The sequence below is a fragment of the Cryptomeria japonica genome, chromosome 5, assembly GCF_030272615.1.
Source record: "Cryptomeria japonica chromosome 5, Sugi_1.0, whole genome shotgun sequence".
In the NCBI taxonomy this organism is placed as follows: Eukaryota; Viridiplantae; Streptophyta; class Pinopsida; order Cupressales; family Cupressaceae; genus Cryptomeria; species Cryptomeria japonica.
In genome coordinates this window covers 339,737,028-339,759,545 of record NC_081409.1, presented here as the reverse complement: position 1 = coordinate 339,759,545, position 22,518 = coordinate 339,737,028, and the positions used below count along the sequence as shown (strand labels likewise).

Genomic DNA, 22,518 nt, shown 5'->3' with positions numbered 1-22,518 from the left:
GGTGTTGTCTATAGGAATCGATTGGGCATTTGCAATTAACAATGACTCATCATGCAGCAAAGATGATCTTGGCCTAGTGTTGTAGGAACAAGTGGCAATCTATTTATGTTTTGGTTGTTAGTATTATGTCTATAATCTTACTACTATGTAGTTTTAGGGTCGTTTTTGTATCTTCTCTTTGGTTTTGTAAACAGGCCCTCCATTAATGGAGCTGAACTAAGTATGTAATGTTTGAATGTTCTAATATAAGGGTATGCCCCCCTTAAAAAAAAAAATATTAAATTTTATATTATATATTAAATAATAAATACCATATTAATAATATTAAATATTATATTGTATTTATTAATTAAAAATTTATGTCTCAAATTTATTGTATATATATATATCTTTGCTACTTAGAACCTTGGTTTGAATCAAAAGAAATTAAATATAAATAATTCAAAAAAAAAAAAAAAATATTACACAAGTTTGAAGTGAACTGTAGCAAGATTTCTCATTGGTTTCTTTGAACTTTGAAGCCTTGTGCAAATACATTCCTTACAGATTTTTGCTCAGTTCTATCACAGATCAAACTGCTTTTCTATTTTTATTTTAAATATTGTAAAATAGAGTACTAAGCAGGTTACAATATGAAGCCAATCATGCCAAAAATTATACACTTCTAAGATCATTGGAACAAACATCCAAGTATAAGCAAAAGCCTGGGGCAGCCATACCTTTTCACAGTTTTAACCTATATAAGAATTAGATAGAGACTAACACACTTTAATACAGCTTGCAAACAACAAAAATATCCAGCCAAAATTGTGTAAAAACAAATACTGAACCATGGTCAGCACCACTTAGCAATATGCGAAACCACTTTCTTAGGCAACTCAGTTCTGTCAGCATAGCCCCATTATGCAGAACAGGAGCCAAGTTATCTATTTGTTGTGCACCAGACTCAACAGTTTGATTACTGTTAACAGAAATATTTGGAACATTATCAACATAACCTCAAGTCTGCTTATACACTAAAGGGTCTCCATCATTGTCATTTGAATTCTCTGGCTGTCCACCATTTCTTTCCAAGTCTGGCCACCATTCTGCATGAATAATGTAAGATTTAAGAAGAATGATAACACCTTATCCCAACAACTTGTAAAACTTGGCTTTTGGGATATCCATAATAATTGTAATAGAGAGGAGGTGGCATCATTGCAAGAGTATGTAGGATACCTCTTTTGTCCTAAAATACGTAGTTATCTCTAGAGCTTCATTAAAACCATAAATTGCTTTAGATAAAATAAGCTAAAATTTCCACAGCTATTTATTGAAAGCCCTAATATAATGAAAGAGAATTTCCTTCTCGGTAAAGCCTTACCTATTATCCCACCCACATTTACTACCAAAATACATGCTCCACACATTTTTAGCATATGGGTTATCAAAAAATAAATGTAGAGTTGACTCATTATCATTATAAAATAGACCAACATCTTTTAAAATAGAACCAAAGCAAGTTTTCATAACAAAAAAAGCCATCTAAAGCAGGATTTCTTGGGCTCTATTTAAGAAGACCAAACATGATTTAAAATCATTGCTCTTCGGGGACACAACCCCTACATTTTTTGCCTTCGTTCCTTATAGGGGATGTTTCAAGGACTTGGAGATGCCTAGGAAACATCCTCCCATCCCCTTTCTTTAAAAAAGGAAATGTTTCCAAAACATCCCTTATCGGATAGGGATGGCTATCCATCCTCAAGACAGCTAGAGGATGTCTAGGCATCCCCCAACCATCTTGGGGATGATTAGCCGCTCCCCTACAACCCAACAGTTTCCAAACATATTTTAGAAAAACACACTTTTAAATTAAGAAAAAGGGATGGGTGGGTCAATGAGGAACCCCCCACCCTGTTAAACAATTCCAAACCTAATTCCACTCTCAAAAGAACAAAAAAAAATAACTATCTCATTTTAACATTTGAAAACTTGTGTAGATTAGCAGCAAGAAAAGAGCAATAGTGAAAAGAGGAGAGAGAAATAGTTGAAAGAAGGCACTAAGGCATCTAATTCATTACATTTGGGGTAAGTTCTTCATCCAACATTCGTTTTTTCAATTTCCTTTGCATATTTTAAAGTTTTTCTAAAAATTTTTCTACACATAGGGAGTGCATTTTGATTTATTTTTCATTTATTGGAACTTGCAGCTCTCTTTCAAATTCTTAACAAAAAAAAGAGCAGTAGTGGGAGTAGTGATAGTGAAGAGGTTGAATTTCAAATGCAAGAAAGAAGTAGAACTAAAACTCGTGGAAGTATGGTTTTGACACTGGGGGTTCTTTAGGGAGTGGGAGTGTAGTATGGCTAGCAAGTACAAAAAAATAATTTGAGTGTCCTTACAACCTCCCCAAAATCTATGCGAAAGACCTATTTAACCCCAAGAAACCTCTCATAGTTTGTATCAAGAAAAGATAAAAATAAGATTTTTTTTAAAGGGGGAGTAGAGTATGGCTATGCCATTTGTGCAAAAAAGACCATTGGGGCAGCTATGTTAGAGTTTATTGTCATCTTTTGTGGATAGGTGGTCAAGGGGTGAATGGTTGTGAAATTATAACTGTAGTTGAGAAGGTTGAGGGAATTAGGTTGTATATGGAGGGGAGGCAAGGAAAAAGGAATTCCATTAGAGAGTATGCAGCCTAGTGGGCCATTGCCTACGGGATCCATTGATGTTAGAATTCACAGGAGAGATGGTTCTACTAATACCAAGGGAAAGAAGAGAACTACTAGTGTTGTAGATATGTTTAACATACAACTGTGAGATGTGGCTGAGTCTTCTATCGCTAAGTTTTGTTAGTGTAGGTTTTTAATTTTCCTTATGTTAGGGGGTATTTATTTTTCCTACACATATTATTAAGCTTGCTTAGATAATTAGGAGTGGTTTATATGAGGACATGTGGCGAAATACTTCAGCTACATGTGTAACTCTCCACCTCACATGGGTAGTTGAGTTACACACCCTCTTTTGGCTTGTTGTGCCACCTCTTATAACCACTATTTTGTCATTTCCTAAGTGGGTTATGGGGTAGTTGGGTTTCTCACCCTATTTTGGCTTTATGTGCCACCTCTTATAACTCCTTTTTTGTTTTCGTGTAAGGAGGTTATGCCACATGTTTTGGCATTTACCAAGTAGGTAAAAACCTCCCACCTTTTATGGGGTAGTAGGTAAAACCTCCCACTTTTTATGGAGGTGGGAGTTAATGCACCTCTTGGTTGTATATGCTATTATTTTTCTATATAATAAGCACTATACTCTCACATTCACTAGTTCAGTGATAGCTCGGTGAGAGTCTTCTCCAAAATTTTCTTCTGTCTCTATTTTTCTCTCATATGAGAATTATCTTCATTCAACTATTTTGATCTTTGATCATTTGTTGCTTGGGGAGTTGCATTTGATCTATGACCGACATCAGATCCTGGCTCGGTTCTCGCTTCTCGCAGAATATAACAAGTTTTTTAGGCTCATGCCATACCATTTCATGTGGCACGTTCAAATTATTTTAAACAAAAGTTCAAAGATGTGATTTTTGTTGGTCCCTCATTTGTCTCACCTAGAGAACATAAGTTATGCACCACCCTCCTTGATGGAGCATATTCTAAGGTGAGTGTGTTGATGGAAGAGATGAGACGAACTTGGATAAGGGATGGATGGTCCATTATCATCGATGGGTGAACGATATCAAACAACAACCACTCGTCAACGTTATTGTCACAATTTTAGTTGGCTCTTATTTTCTTAGAACTATTGATTGCTTAGGGAAGAGGAAGGATACCAACTTCCAATTTAAAATTTTGAAAGATTCCATAGAATAAGTTGGAGCCACCAATGTTGTACAAGTAGTGATTGATTCAACTCGTGTGTGTAATTAAGCTGGCTTGATGGTGGAGGGTGCTTACAAGTACATTTTTTGGACCCCATGTTGTGTTCGTGCATTAGACAATGCATTGAAGGACATTGGGAAGATATATTGGGTGAAGGAGTGGTATTATGTAATGTCCCCTTCTCAGGTCTAGTCAACAAGTGTGATTGTTAACCTATTTCTTGAGTTCTTGTAGGTGAATTGGTAGTGGTTAGGATACTCCAATGATCTTTGAAAACTTGGTTTTGGTTTTCCTTGGCTTCTATTGGTGGTGTTGAGCTTAGTTGGTCGTTTGGATTGCAGTGATGCTTTCTGAAGCGTTTTTGGCTACCTGGGTTGTTCTTCGCACTTCTTGGAGAGCATGCCTATTTTTAGTAATTCTTCGAGTTGGCACTAGACTTCATCTCATTGCTTCAATTTCATTTTGGCATGCTTAGTTTCAGTTTCCAATGCCTCGACAATGTTTTCTGCAACTTGGAAGAGAGTATTAAAATAAGCATTAAAGTTCTAATGTTATTGTTATAATATTTCATGCAACTTGGAAGATAGTATTAAAATATGCATTAAAGTTCTAATGTTATTGTTGTAATATTTCACTTTAGTGTTATATTTTATAAAGTTATGTTATGTCCCCTCAAGTGGATGCCTGAGGAAGGGGGGACTTGCACATTAAGTCATTTTTATTATTTGAAATGTGTTTTTGGTGGGAAATGAATTATTTAAAATTTGAAATTGGCCTTTTACCCTCCAACTCTATAAAAGGAGGTTTGAGCTCTTATTTTAGCTATCTAGAACACATAACAAGATGTTGTCAGATTGAACTTGTGAATTCTTCGAAGATCAATTGAGGACGAAAATCCTCATTTAGTTGTTGGTTTCGGATCTAGAAGACGATCCCTAGCTAGTTGGAGTGATTCTACACAAGAGTCACCATTGTTTCATTGTGTTTGCAGATTAGGGGTTTTAAAAGATGAAGATTTTCAAAGTTTTTTGATTGCAAATTTTGGGGTTGTTTCGATGATTCTTTTAGAGATTATGGTAAGAGATTGTTGCATTTTGGGTTGTTTTCAGCAAGCCGTACATATTGGGGTTTCTGGTGTTGCCATATATTTTGATGCAGAAATCAATGATTTGGCTCCAAAATCAACAAAGAACAATTTGATAATGCTCATTGAGTTTAGGCGACCACGTTTTGAGGTTTTGTAGGTTTGGATTGCAGTGGCACAATTTTCTATCCAAGCTTGTACCATTGGCAGGGCTACCTGGGAGTTGGCATGAGGATTCCTAGAGCTTGGTGCTTGGATTTTTGGTGATGTTTTTCATTGTGGGAGGCATCCAGAGCTGTGCCATCATTTGCAGGTGATTTGGCATGAAACAAATGCTCTTTAGTGAAGCTGTGAATTTTTCCATTGTTGGCCACCCGTGTTTCAGTGCCTGAGGCTGTGGTGGGTATTGTTTCAGACTTGTGTTTATCTTCCTACTTGCCATTCAGAGGCTGCTGGGCAAGCTGGGAGTGTATTAGTTGATTGTGACCTATGGTGGGGTGTTCTTGACGAGGTTGGGGGTTGTTGCTAGTGGTTTTCCTTTCTGTTTGGGCCTATAATAATCATTCATCAGATTCACCATCACTCATATTTTAATATCAGATTTGTAGCAGCATTAAAACCAGGTAGATCAGACCAACATTGCTCATTATTGACTCCAAATCTGAGGTAGTTACTTGGGTTGCTCTTAAACTTGTTTATCAATTGTTTGGGAAATTGATGAAATGATTTATCAACATTTTAATTTGTAACAACAATGTAAAAACACTGATTTTCTATATCATACTTTATGACTACATTGTGTGTTCTATATTGCAAATTTATGTTGTGATTTATATTGTCAAAAGACCAAAATAAATAAATAGGGGAGGTTATTAAAGTAGTATCAGAGCTAGTTTTCCTGCTAGCTTGTGCATTTAAAACATTGTTGTAATTGTAGTAGCATCTATGAGTGACAAAGAAATAAGATATTACACAAGAGAATAGAAGAAGACAATGCAACAAAACCTAACTCCAACTATTGATCTCTTTTTGGAAGAGCAGCTAGTCCAAAGGGGTTTACCTAATGACATTGGCAGTTCCACAAACCATAGTCCACTTAGAATAACGGGAGAGATAAGGAAAGAGCTGGTTCAGTTAGTCCAAATAGTATAGTAGGGAGGAAATTTGATGCCATGTTAGACATGATATCCCATCTTTTAGCAAATCTCAATCAGGATGCACCACAGGTTAATCAAGCGCAAATTGTTTAAACTAGCTCTACAAATCAGTCAAATACCGAGGGATGTACTGTTGCAGTAGTATCAAGGTCTATTCCAAGATCATTTCAGCCCACATTTACTCGTAGAGAGGACTCACAAGTTGTCCTCGAAGTTCATGTACCTTTAGCAGATGAGGTGAGGGTAGCTTATAAGAAGTATGCCTCATTATCAGCTATGATTCAGGATCTTTTGACCTTAGATCAGTATTGTTGTGACGTTTTCACACATCACCTCATTGCAAATGGAGACCCCCTACTTTTTAGGCCCTTCCGGTCTTTTGGCTTTGTTTTTGGGGTCTTTTCTTAGCAGTCTCGTCAGTTTCTCTGCTTTGCAAGTGTTTGGGGGTCATATTGATTAAATCTGCTTTTCGTTTGAGCGAGTTTGGTGAAGTCTAGGGCCCGTTTTGTCTCTTTTTGGGTTTATGCCTTTTGTCTTAGATTTTAGGGGTTTCTGTTAGGGTTTTGAAGAAACGGAACATACGACTGGAATTAGGACCCTTCAAGGAACCTCCCAGTAAAATTTGAGCCAAAACGGAGCAACTTTCTATTTTTAGAAAGTTCCTATTTTTAGGAATTTTACTGAGTCTCGGATTGGTCTAATTTTGCCAAAAATCAAACTTTCTATTTTTAGTAAGTGCTTTTCTGACCTATTTTGCACAAACCTTGACATTTTGAAACACTTACTATTTGGGAAAATCTATTTTTGGCAGGTTCTTCACAAGAAAACATTGGAAACTGAACATCCCTGAAGACGTTGAAGATTGAACGCTCCTGAAGATCATTTCTAAATCCAGAAGAGTCAGAAGGCAGATAAGTTGGATCAAATAAAATGGTCAATAATGGAACTCCTATTCCAAAAGAAGAAAGCATGCAAAATCATAAGTCTGGAAATTCACATCAATCCACAAATGTCACCCTGATCCGAAAATGGCCTGAAATTTGACTAAGTCTGGAAATTTGGAAGATCTTCCAAAATCCAGAATTTGCATTATGATTCCTATGGACCTGAAACCACTCTCAAACATCCTGACAATATATATGAAATATAACTTAATATTTCATATATATATATATTTCGACGAAGAGCCTGGAACTTGTGAAAAGCATCAAAATCCTCCATGCATGAAGAAATCCACCCAACTGTGGACTTGGGCGCCAAAACGAGGGTCTCAAGGATTCACAAAAAATTCCATGAATCCTTCACATAGTGAAAATTCCACCCTAGGAAGTGATTGGGCGTCAGAATGGAGGAGGCAAGGATAAATGAAAAACTTTCATGAATCCTCCACAAGGGTGAAAATCCGCCCAACTGTGGACTTGGGCGCCAAAATGAGGGTCTCAAGGATTCACAAAAAATTCCATGAATCCTTCACATAGTGAAAATTCCGCCCCAGGAAGTGATTGGGCGCCAGAATGGAGGAGGCAAGGATAGATGAAAAAATTTCATGAATCTTCCACAGGGGTGAAAATCCGCCCAACTGTGGACTTGGGTGCCAAAATGAGGGTCTCAAGGATTCACAAAATTCACTGAATCCTCCACCAAGTCAAAATTGCGCCCAAGAAGATGAAATTCCAAGAAAGTGAAAAAATTGGCGTTGTGTCGGAAATTCCTTCCTTCAGGACAGAATTCCAGGAAAGGTAAAAAATTGACTAAGTGTTTGAAATTTCTTCCTTCAGGACATAGTTCTTGGAAATCATGAAAACATGAAAATTGGCTAAGGCATGAAGAATTTCCTTCCTCAGGGTAAGGAACAAATTCCTTTCCAAAGGAGAATTCCTCCACAACAAGAAATCACACCCAAGGATGAATTGCAGATAAATTTTCTAAGGCAAGGAAGGAATCAGGGATGAATTGAACAAGAAATTTCCCCCCCAGTGAAAAATTTGAAAAATCCATTTTCAGGGCTCAAATGACATCCAAATTTCAGAACTTTTTACAGATTTGGATTCGCAGGGGAATTTTCTCTCCTGGACCGTGGAACCCTAATTTGGAAATTTTCCTAAAAAATAGGAAATGTGTAGAATTGATGAAAAACCTTCTTTGAGCAAGGAAAGTTGAAGAGACTTCAAGAAAATTCTTCTTGAATCGAATTTTCCCTCTCCAACAATTCCAAATATGCAGGAGCGGATATACAACGGCGGGGTCCACTTGCATGGCGAGGATCTATTGAACACGTGGTAGTAGAGTGGCACATTCATTACCGGAATATTTGACCAAATGACGACCCGGTCATTGCATGTTGAATTTATGGCAGATTCCTTTTGCATGCAATCGCTGCATGTGGAAATGATGGAGCATTTATGACATAATGGGGTGATTTTTGCATGGATGAATATTCAACGCATGTTGAAAGAAGTTGAAAGAGGTGGTGCATTTAATGCGCAATGGATGCTATTTTGGGTACTTTTGAATTAATTGTATATGGGCATGATGGGTTATTAATTGGAGATTCCCACCTTGTTGCATCTTGAGTGGAGAATCTTTTAGGGAAAACCCTAATTAGGGTTTGCATGTAATCATGGCTTGAGGCCTATATAAAGGGGTGACCCCCCTCATTTGTAAAGAGGAAAGAGCCTTGTATGAAATTGTTGCGATAAGTTTTGAGATAATAACAGTGAAACATTGTTCTCTGATGATGTCCACTTAAGTTATTTTTTCAAAGCTTGCATGGTTTCACCTTCCTCACTTAGAGTAGAAGTAGTATAGTGCTTTGATTTCAATGGAGAATGTAATGGTGTTTGATGAATTTCCATGATTCATACTTTTTGCATCTTGTTGATTGTAAGTTGCAGTGTAAAGTTAGCCTGAACCCCCTAAATTTGTGCTAAGTTCGATTGTAGATGGTTGTTTGGACAGATTCATCTAAAAAGGAGAATATCAAATTTTGGAGGAAAAAGGAGAAGTCAAGTTCAGAAATGTCTTTAGTTGTGCAAACTGCCTTTTTAGCACAAAATGAGAAAGACATTTGGTATGCTGATAGTGGTTGTTCCAGGCATACGATTGGTGACAAGAACAAATTTTAGTCACTTAGAAGAATGAACAGAGGTAAAGTTAGATTTGAAGGTAACTCTTCAGCAAGAGTTCTAGGTATAGGTACTCTTGTCTTAAATGATGGAGAAACTAAAGTTGAGAATATCTTGTATGTTAAAGGTTTGAAGCATAACTTGTTGAGTGTCAGTCAATTATGTGATCAAGGGTACGATCTTGTGTTTAATTCAAACTGTTGTGTGATAAGTAAAAGTGGAAAGCATCTTGCTAATGCAACTAAAGAAGCAAATAATTATATGTTCTTGATGATTCTAATGATGAAAAGTGTTGTGTGAGTCAGCTTGATGAAACTTGGTTGTGGCATAGAAGGCTTGGACATATGAGTTTTGATAATTTGGTTCATATCAGCAAGAAAGAGGCTGTTAGAGATTTGCCAAAGCTTGACAAACCAACAGACATTGTTTGCAAAGATTGTCAAATGGGTAAGCAAACAACTAGTTTTAAATCTAAAGACTTATCTAGTACTAAACCACTTGAGTTAGTCTGTATTGATTTATGTGGACCTACTGGGACATCAAGTTTACAAAGTGAAAAATATTTTATGCTGTTGATAGATGATTTTTCTCGAATGACTTGGGTGACTTTCTTGAAAGAGAAATCTGAAGCTTTAGAAAAATTTGAAACTTTTAATGTTTTAGTTGAGAATGAAAAGGATTTAAAAATAAAGTGTTTACGTTTTGATAATGGTGGTGAATTCACTTCTAACGAGTTTCCTAGTTTCTGTGAGAAAAATGGAATCAAGAGATAGGTTTCAGCACCCAGAATACCTCAACAAAAAGGTGTTGTTGAGAGGAAAAATAGTACAATTCAAGAAATGGCACGTAGCATGATGAATGAAGCCAAAGTGAGTGATGCCTTTCGGAGAGAGGCTGCTCATACAATAGTCTATATTCAGAACAAAGGTTCGTTTAGAGAAAAGCATAATAAAACTCCCTATGAGCTATGGTAAGGTAAACTTGCAACTGTAAGGTACTTTAAAATTTTTGATAGTCGCTGTTTATAAAAAGAGATGATGATAATCTAGGTAAATTTGATCCTAGATCAAATGAAGGCATCTTTTTGGGCTATTCATCTAAAAGTAAAGCTTATAGATGCTTTAATAAAAGGTTGCATAAAAGGGTTGAAAATGTTAATGTTAAAATTCATGAGCTTACTAATACCAGTGGTAAGATTTATATTTAGATTTTTTGCAAATTTTTGAGGGTTGTTTCTTAAAGCTTTCTTGGATACTGCTACTATTCTGAACCTTTTACGGCAAAGGTTGCTTTCCTTCTGTTTGTTGTCGAAATGTTATAGAGGTTATTGGCCTGAAATGATTGAGTTGATAAGTATCTTGCATTCATTTGACAGTTTTTTGTAGAACTTGTTAAAGTATACGCTTGGAATCCATCCATACTAATAGCTCTTCTCAAATTCATCTTTTTATTACCTCCTACATCTTTATTTCCTTCCTTTCCCTGAGTTTACTATAATAGAAGCTTCATCGTTTTTTAATGTTTGCAATACATTGTGTTTATCTTGTTCCCCGTAAAGCATTCAAAGGTGTATGTCTTTGTGAAAGATTTATTGATAAATTCAGAAACTTCTGTTATCAAGATATCTGTACACCATTCTTTGATTGTCTTAGATGGTGTTTCTTGATCTCCTATTTTTGTAGTCTTTTATCTTTGACTTTTTAAAGCTGTTACTTCTCGCAATTTCTCCTTGAATTATCGTAAGATGTTAGTTTTGCTGATTATTTATTCTTGATTTGAGATATTTCCCCCTTTTAATTTTTCTATCTGAAGTCCCCATCTATGAATTTTACATACCATAGTTGAAACTGATTTTGTTTTTGAAGTGCTCTGTGTTGCTTGGAATTTTAGATTCTTCATTAATCGAAAGGATGGATTTGAAGGGCAGTCTTGCCACAGAGTAATTTATTGTATATACTTGATACATCACTAATCTATGATTTATAAGACTAGCAAAGCTACATTGTGTTTGCCATAGTTTTCTATCATCCTCCTAGAACCAATTTACCCCTGCTTAATTATGCTACAAACACTCTAAATCAATTATAACTCCAGCCATATTATCTTACATCTTTTTGTGTCTTGCAGACATGCAGACTTGCCGCATTCTGTAAGCCTAGCAATTCATGGGAAGAATATTTTAGTTGAGTAAGTATACTCTCATTTACAAATTACTGCAACTTTTTTTCTTAGAAATGTATTTATATTTTCTTTAAACAGGTTATGTTATTCTTCGTTTGTGCAAAATTGACAGGCATATATGTGGTTTCCCTCCAAAGAAAGAACTTGAAGAACGTGTAATTGCAAGTTGTATTGATATTGTGGTGTTTGGACACTCCCATGTTCCTGGTGTATGGTGGCATAATAATGCTTTGTATGTGAATCGTAAGTTAAAAGACAACTTTGATGGACTTAATGTTGTTCCTTATCAATTTCCTGAACTGACCTCTTCCAATTTTCCAAATGTAAACCATGCAGCTGGCAGTGCTGGCCCAAGACGATTCAAGCTTCCACGTTGTATTGCATTTCTGATGATCCATTCAACAGGTGATGTTGAAGTAGAATTCACACCAATTGACTCTCTTCCACAGGACAGGATTGGACTTCCATCACCATTTAAAATTCCCACAAAGTTCCATGGCAAATCAGATGAGCGAAATGAAGTAAAAGAAACAGCTAAAGATCATAATAAATGACGTAGGTAATCTTGCTATATTCCTTTTTGAATTGTTTTCCAAATTTTGAGCTTAGATATCTGATGATAGTTAGCACTTAATTTTTCTTTGTATAGTAGATTTTTGTATTCTCGAGGTCAGGTTTCTCATAGCATGTTAATAGAGGGTTTTGTACATGGGCCGTTTTTTGAGGCATGAATCCTCAATGAGCATTAAATGAAATATGTCTTTTCTATCTTATGAATGGTTTGGCTCAATGCCAAATGAATTATTTTGCTGAGCCCTTTGCTTGTCAAAGTTACCTACAGCACACACATTTTCCTTTTATGCTTTTTCAAACTCATTTAGAATTATTTAGTTCTAATGTTCAGCTTGCTTCTCTCGTTACATCTTACATATTCCTCATGTTCTTATTGTAAACAATTTTTACTTTGGTTTCATTTCTTGTAATAGTGGTTGATCTAAGGTTATATGCTTAAGCAATCAGCGATTTTTCTATTATGACAATTAAATGTAATCAACTCTTTGGAAGTAGGCATTAGGAGGGGATGACTGAAGAAATCCATTTGATACAATCTCCATCTTTTCTCCCTTAAAAAGAAAGAAACTTGAAAACCATCTAGGTCGATTATATTTCTAACATCAGACATATCATTTTCTTCCTTTCATGCAAGTCAAATTTCTTATATGTTTATTTTTTAAATTAACTAACTAAGAAGGCTTTATGACCTGCTATAATTTCCTTTCAGTAAATAATATTTTATGGGAAAGGTTAAGGTTGTGTACATTCATTTTTGAAAGCATTTTATTGTAGTCTTGAATCAGATTCATTTTCTTATGAGTTGGATTAAATTCCCGAAGCTTTTATTTTTTTATTAATTGTAATCCAAACTTTATCCGTAGGATTTGTGAAATTTTAATCCATTTCAGAATTTTTAAGATTAGGCGGAATCCTTTTCTACCTGTTGTCTTTATAAAGTTAAATAAACACCATTTACCCTATTGTTTCTTTTTGTACACTTTGTACATCATTGACAAATTTCCAGAACTTACCAAGTAGCATATTAACCTTGAGAGGGCAGTATTTCCAAATTACTTAGAAAATACATTTTGGATTATGTACAAGTGCATGCACCCTAACATGGATATTATGGGAAGAAGACAATGCCTTCAATATCTATACGGGCAGTATTTCCAAATTACTTAAAAAATACATTTTGGATTATGTACAAGTGCATGCACCCTAACATGGATATTATGGGAAGAAGACAATGCCTTCAATATACAAAATATTATAATCTATATTTGGATTTTAAACTCAATTTTCTTGATTGAAGGGTGGTTTTAGGTTATTGCATGATGCAAATATATGAAAAAAAAGAGAGCTAAAATTGAAGAGAAAGATATCTCTAAATGTTAGAAATGTAGATCTACTTTGATAAAAGTATATGACTAGAAAGGTTCCTTTCTAAAAGCTTAGTCTAGGTTGTATTATACAAGTTGATTAGTTAAACCATTTAAAATAGAGTCAAATGTGGAGAAGTTTTACATAACATTGATTAACATTATGCTTTTTTTATTGTGGCAAGTAAACATTTGAAATACGATAACCAACTAAAAGTTCCACCTTGTATGGAATGAGCAAGCATTTCAAGAAACTAGGGGGATGGAATAAAGTTTCATCAAAGATATATCAATAATCAAAATATGAATGTCAAAAAGTAAGCAAAGAAGAGTAAAAGTTCTACCAAATAAATAAGCTATGGAAGAAGGCGTTTGGAAATTTTAACTTTGTATTATCAATCTTGAAAGAGATATAATACAAAGCTCCTTCAACAGATGGGTAAAGAAGCACATTGTCTTTGCATACAATTCCTCGAAAGGTTGAGGGTTTGATCGACAACATATTTCATACATTTAGACCACAATGTATGTACTATCATCATTAAAGGAGGTATCCATCTAGGATGAAGAATGTAGTCTAAATGTCCCAAGTATTTCTTTCTTATAAACTCTAAATTATATGTTTATGTTAGAGTAGAAAGTATTTTCCTAATTAATTATTTGATTATTAGGTCATCTTATACACTAGCGTTCTTAATTTTACTTAGGTCATGCATTTTTATCTCGAGTCATTAGATTGGGACATTTTATGATTTAATTTAGTCCTCAACTAGGTTTTCATCTAAGGTTTATTTCATCTTTATCAAGGGTAGTTTATTGTAGTACTATTATTCATTCATTCTCAATTCACCTTTTTTTGAATTAAGAGTCTCTTTGCCCTCCATAGTATTTTTTTGCCCCCCCTTTTTGTGATAGGTGTTTGATTTTAGGTGATCTTTGAGAGTTGTGGGTTGAGGATTCAACTCCAACATGGTATAAGAGTTCTATATTTTTAACTTATCTATTTTTTTGAGAGATTTAACTTTGAGCAATCAAATGTGTCCTAGAGAAAAATGGGCTTCATTATTGTGTCTAGCCCAAAACCATGGGATTGACTACTAATTCATCAAAATTTGAACAATTTTTTTTGAGCCATTTTTGTAGTGGGCACCATATTTGAGGCATTGAAAGTCATATGGATCCATATGTTTGTACGATGCTGTACATGTGCCATTAATATTACACAAACTTTGTGTAAAAATTCAATGACATTTGGTACATATTATAACAATTTTTCTTTTCATGGTGGCTTTTTTACATGTTGCAATGCTGCGACCATCGTTGCCCATAGCTCTTGCAGTTTGTTGTCCTTTTATACCATTAGTGATGTCCACTAATTGACCAACAATAGAGTAGACTACAATTCTTGATTGGCAACCACCAACGACACTAAGTCAATAATATTGACCAAAAACCACTACCAAACAATTGTTTGTGCCCTCATAACCACTTCCAGTCTATTGTAAGTAGTTTTTGATGATTAGATAGGAATTTTTCAACCTTTTTCATAGTGGTTTCAGAATTTAAAAGTATTTTTTTGGCCATGATGATGGTTTCAATCCATTGATTGATGTTTTTTTTAATCTTAGCAATTTTATGGCATGTAGGGAATATTCTAGCGGACCTATATTCTAGAAGTTGTTTTGGTTGATGTCAACAAGATATAAACATCGTATCACTCAATAGGGCCAATCCTAGCTTGAACTTGCCCTAAAGGAACTATTTTTTTCATTTTGGCATAGCTTGGACATATGGAGTCAAAATTTGGCAAACAAAATATTGTTGGAAAGCTAGTTCCAAGCACTTTGCAGTGATGTAGGTAAATTTCTTAGTTTTTTCTCCTAGCATATTTTGTCACTTATCGAAGTCAAATCTTCTTTTTTGGTTATCAAGCTCATAAATTTTTGCATGGAAATCTAATTTTGTGATTCTTGCAATGTTGAAAAGGTGTTTTAGAGTTCTTCACAACTGCCCATGCACTTTTTTTCGTAATTTGGCTTAGGTATCTTTTATTTAGCTTGTCATTATTTCACATTCTAGTTGATTACTTAGACATTTTAGCACTTGCAAACGTTCTATTTGCATGAGATGACTTCAATTTAGTCAATCTACACGTTTTTCAATTTTTTTTGGGGGGCATTGTAAGCATCTATTGAATGTATTTTCATTTGTAAACACAGTGTGATAAAGTGCCACTATTGCACATGTATTTCTAGGATCTTGTGCATCATGTTGTACTATTTTTTATACTCACACTACCTTTATAATGTACTATGGTGGGATTGTTGTGTGTTCTTTGTTATTTTTAATCAATACCTTGTCTACCTTCATGTGTGTGTGCCTTGTTTTGCACACCCCCTTTTAGTTGTAGATACTATCTTGTACCCATGCATTTAAGTGAGATGGAATACACACCATATAAAGACTCTTGCATTCCTATTGCGTGGAGGTGACCTTCTATCCTTATTTGATCGGTTTTTTGAGTTTATTGGCACTTGTATTTTCGATTCATAATATACTTTACATTGATTGACTAGTGTTGTTGGGGTCACTCATGCATATTGATGTGTTGTCTACATAATTGTTAGATTGTGCCCTAGTTTGCCATATGATCATTGTCCAAGTAGTTTTTTTAGGGTCACTCATGTAGATTTTTGTCTCTTGAATCTTGATCGTCACCTTGATTTTAAAGGAGTTTCTTCATTTTCAATGTTATAGTAGTCATTTTTTAATGAATATTTGCATCTTCTTTGTGCTAAAGTGGCATTCTTCATGTTCATATACAAGACATTGTTTTGGAGGCATATTAGTCCATATGTTCTCTATTATTAGGGGGAATACCAATTGTATTTGTGATGGAATTTGTCATTGGGGGCTCATCTTGAGTCCTTCCTAACTTCACTTTTTCATGTCTTTCTCTCTTTTGGAGAGTATTTTTTTCCATTAGGTTTTTAACTTCTCTTTAGTTATTGGAGACTTTTTCATTTGTACATGGGTACATCATTAGGCCTAGTTGCCAAGACCCTTTTTTTTTCGTTTTATGCATTTGTTATTAGAGGTTTGAGCTTCTTCCTAAGTTGCACTTAAGAGAGGGTGTTAGAGTAAAAATGTATTTCCCTAATGAATTATTTAATTATTAGGTTCCTTTTACACTAAAATACTTAATTTTACTTAGGTCATGTGCTTTTTTGACTCAACTCATAGGATTGGGACACATGTCATGATCTAACTTAATCGTCACCTAGGGTTTTGTCTAGAGTTTTTATATCCTTTATCAAGGTTAATTCATCGTAGTATTATGATTTATTCATTAGTTCATTTTTTTTGGATGAAGTCTCTTTGGCCTCTATAGCAATTATATTGCTTTTTTCTTTCTTTCCATGATAAGTGTTTGGTTGAAGGGGATCTTTTGGGAGTTGTAGGGTTGAGGATTCAACTTCAATAGTTTACTCCTAAAACACTTGTATGATTGAGAAATGATGTCTCTCTCAAATCTATCAACATGCATAAACATCCATCGATTGTGAAGGTCTTATCGATTTGAGAAACCTTCTTTGCGTGATACCGTTATTATAGTTGTATATGCAATTCTATCAATGTTGTTTATCTATTAGAAGGGCCCATTAAGTTTGAGATGGTCATCTACACAAATGCTCATGCCCATGTATTTACATTTGTTTGTGACAGTATTCATCTATAATGAGTGTGTGTATGCTTGAGAGAACAAACTTTTTAAGGAAATGAAGGTTTCCTATAATAGGAAGAGGGCCTTCAAGAACTCCCTAAATAGATTAGGGCCAAACAAGTGTCTTTAGGGAAGAATTAATTCACAAATTATTACAATGACATGGGTAAGTGACCTTATTGAATGGAGAAATGAGTTGCTTTTGTTTTTGGTTCCCTTTGAGGAGTTAAATTTCACATTTTAGACTTAGATTGCCAATCATTATATCTTAGTGTTAGCTTTAGAGACATTATACCTTGTCACAATTTGAATATACATATATATTCTATATCAACCTAGCAATTATTTTCTTAATTTTCTTGTCTTTTTAAATATATTATCATGCAATAATACCATATTACTTATTTAAAATATTTATTCCACAAATTTGTGTCATGCTAGGCTTTTAGTCATTTTTTCTATAGATATCTATGATAAACTACTAGAAGCATATTTCATCTATTATATTCAAGTCTCTCAACTTTTCATGTAGAGATTCATCCTCATTCAATCACAAAGTAGTTGCACTATCCTTATTTCTAGTATAATATATTGTATGGATAATAAGGCATTAGTTCCATACACAAATTCAAATGGAAAAAAAATACGGTTATTTTTTTTTAAGTTCTTCATTATGCCCAAAGGACAATTAACATTTTGATGCCTTAGTCTATAATGTTATTATTGAAATCTTGGTGAGTTTGGTGTTTATACTAATATTTAACAACTTACTTGTGCCATTGATTTGAGTCTACTTTTGTTGTGAGCGATCATAAACCTATCTAGTAGTTCTACTTTGTTTCCAAAATGCTTCCCTTGGTCCTTTTAGATGAAGAGGTTAACCAAATTAAGTTATAATATTTTGATATTTTAATTTTGCAACAATTTTAATAGTACAAAACTTTGTTGCTTCAACTTCAATCCATTTAGTAATGTATTGCACTTTTATTATGATCTTGTTTTTGATTTCCTTGGGCATATGCACCGAGATGTTGCACAAAAAAGTGGCCAAATGGCTAAATACAAACAAAATATGAGCGGGTTATTAAAAAATCCAAACAACATGAGTGCTTTATTTGAATGTAATAACATGCTTGCATTTTGTGGGTTGTAAAATGTGCTCAAGTTTTGTGAACCACAAAATGCAAGTGTGTTTTATGTGCCACAAAACACAAGCGTGTTTTAGGGCTTATAAAAATTGCATGCATTTTGCTTCTTCTACACATTTTTGGGCTCATAAAATTTTGTATGCATTTTGTATGATGAAGACGAGGGAGAAAGATATAAAGAGGGCGAGGAGGACGAGATAAAGAGAGGGAGGATAGAGAGATAGAGAGAGATAAAGAGATAAAGAGATAGAGATATAGAGAGAGGGGGGAGAGAGACAGAGACAAAAAGAGATAAGAGGGAGAGAGATATAGAAAGAAAGGTAGAGAGAGGGAGAGATAAAGAAAGGGATGTTGAGAGATAGAGATAGAAATAGAAATAGAGAGAGGTAAGAAAAAGAATAAGGAGGGAGGGAGAGACAGGGAGAGAGAAGGTGCATTAGAGGGTGGGAGGTAAAGTATGCAGGGAGAGTTGTGAGAGAGATATGGGTAGACATGGGTAAGAAAAATATTAGAGAGAGAGAGAGAGAGAGAGAGAGAGAGAGAGAGAGAGAGAGAGAGAGAGAGAGAGAGAGAGAGAGAGAGAGAGAGAGAGAGAGAGAGAGAGAGAGAGAGAGAGAGAGAGAGAGAGAGAGAGAGAGAGAGGACATTGATAGATAAAGAGTGGTGAGGGAGAGATAGGAAGAAAATAAAGAACACTAGTAGAGAGTGAAATAGGGAGGGAAAGGTAGGTAGGTAGAGAGGGAGACGATTAATTGGAGGGAGCAAGGGAGAGGTAGAGAGAAAGGTAGGTAGATAGAGAGTAGTGAAATAAAGATGGAGCGAGAGATATAGAGGTATAGAGAGGAAATAAAGAGTAGAGAGAAGGAGGTGAGAAAATGAGTAAATAAGGATAGAGATAGAGGGAGGGAGAGGGAGGTAGGAATGGATGGAGATAGATGAAAAAAAGAGTAGAGAAGGAAAGATGGTTGGAGGGAGTAGTGAGAGATATATAGTTAGAGGCAGTAAAATGGAGAGATTTTATAGAACATCATACAAAACACACTCGCATTATTTGGAACACGACTTTTTTTCCTTTGTAAATAGGTTTGGATAATGAGCCTAAAGACTTGTACTTTTCTTTTGGGCACTATTTGACATGTTTTTGACATTTATTCTCGTTTCTCAACCTACACGTCATCATGTTAACACATTATATAATGTTATTTAATAAAATTACCACCAAAATGTCACACATCTTAGCTTTCTAACCATATAAATTTCTTTAAATTTGAACTACATTAACATATTTTTTTAATTTCTTTTATTGATGATTCTATTTTTTTTTCTTTTTCATTTTAAATTATTTTGGTGTAAGTTATGTGACACACACACACTCAATAATGTGATTTTTTAGAATGAGTCCACTTTGAAAATACATAAAAAAGTACTAAATACAAAATTACAAAAGAATAACTTCTAGTATTCAATCTTAACTATATTTATACTAGTGGGTTTTAGAAAATACTAAAAAAAATTAGAGGGGCACACACCAAACACTGTTATATTTTACTGAAAAAATAGGAACATTTTTATGTGCAAGAAACATTTGATCCTCTTCTCATCTATTCTTGAAAAACTTTAGTAGTTTAGAAACTAGATTTAGAGTACTACAATTCTTCTTGTTTTGATATCTTCAAATTTTGAGTGCATGAATCTCAAATTACTCCTCCAACTTTAGTTTTACTTGATTTTAGAAAAAAAAGTGGCCACTTTTGACCCCCTTTTTGTGCACAGTCATGGTGCACATATCCCCTTGTAGGGGTCAAATAAGTCCAATAAAGTCAAATTTTCAAATGGAATTTTTGCCATTACTAATCATAGGTAATTTCATCTCTTGTGGTAGGTTTCCTTACTTTGTGTCATATATCACAATGTTTTGCATAATTTTTCGCATCCTTGAAAAGAGTGGGCCATCATAAATTTGCTAATATAACTTTTAGTGTGCTACCTTCTCTAGAGTTATGCCCTCCAGACATGCCTTGTTGAGATTCTTTTAAGATGTTTTCTCCTTCATGTTGAAACATAACCCTTTTTTATAATTTTGTCCCTCCCTATATTATAGAGTTCTTTTTCAATCAATGTATAAGGTAGTGAACTTTGCAAAAGTTTGTTCCTTTGATTTTTAGAACTATTCTTTAGACATTATGTATTTGAGAGAAATTGAGCTCTTTTAATAAGTTCTTTTGGTACCATAGTAACACTAGATAAGTTCAGAGCAAGTAATTCTTTTTCTCAATAAGCCTCAAGTCTTCCCTTGTATTAATTGTAGATAAGTGATTTGGCCCTTGATTGAGTTTTCTTGGCATTATCATAATTTTAAATTTAACTCATGGAATATTAGCAACCATATACATATTTTGTCTTGTATGACTAGTCTCTTTATTAAGTACTTTAGTAGCTCATGGTTTGTGAAGAATAAAAATGGAGTTATGAGTAGGCAATGTCTAAATTTGTGCATTTCTATAGTTGCCCTCTTCTTATGGTATATTTTCTTTTTGCTTGAGATAGTTTGCAACTAGTAAACACAATTGGGTGCTCCTTATTTCCTCTTGGTTGGGTTAAATTACTCTACTTATTGTACAAGAAGCATCCACATGTACATGAAAAGGGCTATTCTAAATATGGAAACATTAGGATTAGAGATTCTACTATTTTACTTTGAAGTGCGTCAAATTCCTTTGGTATTAACATATCCATTGAAAGGTTATTTTTTTTGTTGTTGTTGTTCAATAACTCTTATGTTGTCATAACAATCATTACATATCCTTAATTAAATTTTTTATGATAGCTAGTGTAACGCAAAAGTATTTTTACTTTACTAATTGTCTTTGTGGATGGGAGGTCAGAATTATTGCTTCTTTTAATAGATGCATTATTAAGTGTTTTTTGCATATAATATGGCCTAATAGTGTACCAAATGGTATTGCAAATAGAATATTTTTCAAATTTAATGAAATTTGTAAGCTTATACACCATCCCAACATTATCCAAAGCACTTGAACATGGTTTTTTATTAACGCATACATGGTCTAATCATCAAGGTGTACCTCCAAGAAATAATGAATGAAGTTTTTGAATGTATTGATCATTATTCTACTAAATACCATAGGTGCCTTCTTTAAGCCAAATGGCATCATTATATACATAAATTACCCCCATTTAGTTGCAAATGTGGTTTATGGTTGATCTTCCTCAATTTTTACTTGATGGTACCCTAAGAAATTTTCTATGAAGGAATAAACTTCCCCACCTACTATCAATTTAAGCAACTCTCTATTAAATGGAGTGGATAAGGGATTATGCACACCCTTATTTTTCTTGTTTTGTGATGCATAACAAAGATCGAGAAACTCCAATGGATTTGTCAATCTCGATAGCCAAATACAGTTTAGCCACAGAATTAAAACTTGCAGATAAATTCTATTCACTCCAAATTAAATCCAATACATAAATTTATCTTTACAAAAGATCTCACTAAATAAATCCATGGATTTCTAAATATTTTAATCTCTCTACAACCTACAAATTATTCTCAGTGATAAGGTGCTTCATTCACAATATTTCTCCCAACAATTTTGTTTTATTTTAGTTTGTATGTTTAATTTGCAATATTATCAACAACTTTGGCATCCTTCTTTTCTCCAGTTTTTGTTGAAGAAATCTACATTCAAAACTTTGAGCCAAGGTGCCCACATCTACTACTGCAAAATGATATTATTTTCTCCTCAAAACCTTTGTTTGGCATCCCATTTCTATCTTTACCTCCCAAATCGACAACTTAAATTCTTATTTATTTATTATTATTATTATTCTTGTTGTAACAACCTCTTGCAGGTGTTTAACTTCATCACATAACTTCTGCTTGAATCAATATTATTTTTCTAGCCAATAAACTCTTTGTTTAGCGCTACATGATACCATAATTTCCCAATTTCTAATGTCACAATCCCCAATAATTTTTTGTTTTACAAAAAAACATATAATATTCCTTAACAAATGGGTGCTGAAAGTCTTTTGTTTTATCAATAATTTTCCCCCAAGCTAGACATCCCTTATCTACTGCAAATGATAATTAAAACTATTTAAAAATATACCAAGAATCATATTAAACTAGACATTGAAGTTATAGTAGCTAGCAATGGATTGGAAAACTTAACCTCCAGTTAGTAGTTACATTTTACATCTAAATGTTGAAGTAAACAATTTTCAAAATATAATAAATGTTGAATAATTTATCACAAGGTCAATATCTATTGAGGGGA

The 22,518-nt window shown here is 34.1% G+C and overlaps 1 protein-coding gene across 6 annotated transcripts in view; it reads left to right on the top strand.

The window, feature by feature from the left end:
- The window catches only part of LOC131034097 (uncharacterized), a 150,865-nt gene that overhangs the window by 48,996 nt on the left and 79,351 nt on the right, over nucleotides 1–22,518 (top strand). For 2 of the 6 annotated variants that reach the window (XM_057965502.2, XM_057965478.2), the window contains exons 3-5: nucleotides 11,355–11,414; nucleotides 11,521–11,651; nucleotides 11,745–11,963. In XM_057965502.2, the coding sequence (XP_057821485.2) occupies nucleotides 11,355–11,414; nucleotides 11,521–11,651; nucleotides 11,745–11,962 (409 nt within the window). In that variant the 3' untranslated portion in view covers nucleotide 11,963. Of the gene's footprint in view, nucleotides 1–11,354; nucleotides 11,415–11,520; nucleotides 11,652–11,744; nucleotides 12,336–14,991; nucleotides 15,014–22,518 lie in introns of those variants that run through there. The other 4 variants (XM_057965494.2, XM_057965483.2, XM_057965509.2 and 1 more) reach the window with 4 other exon arrangements.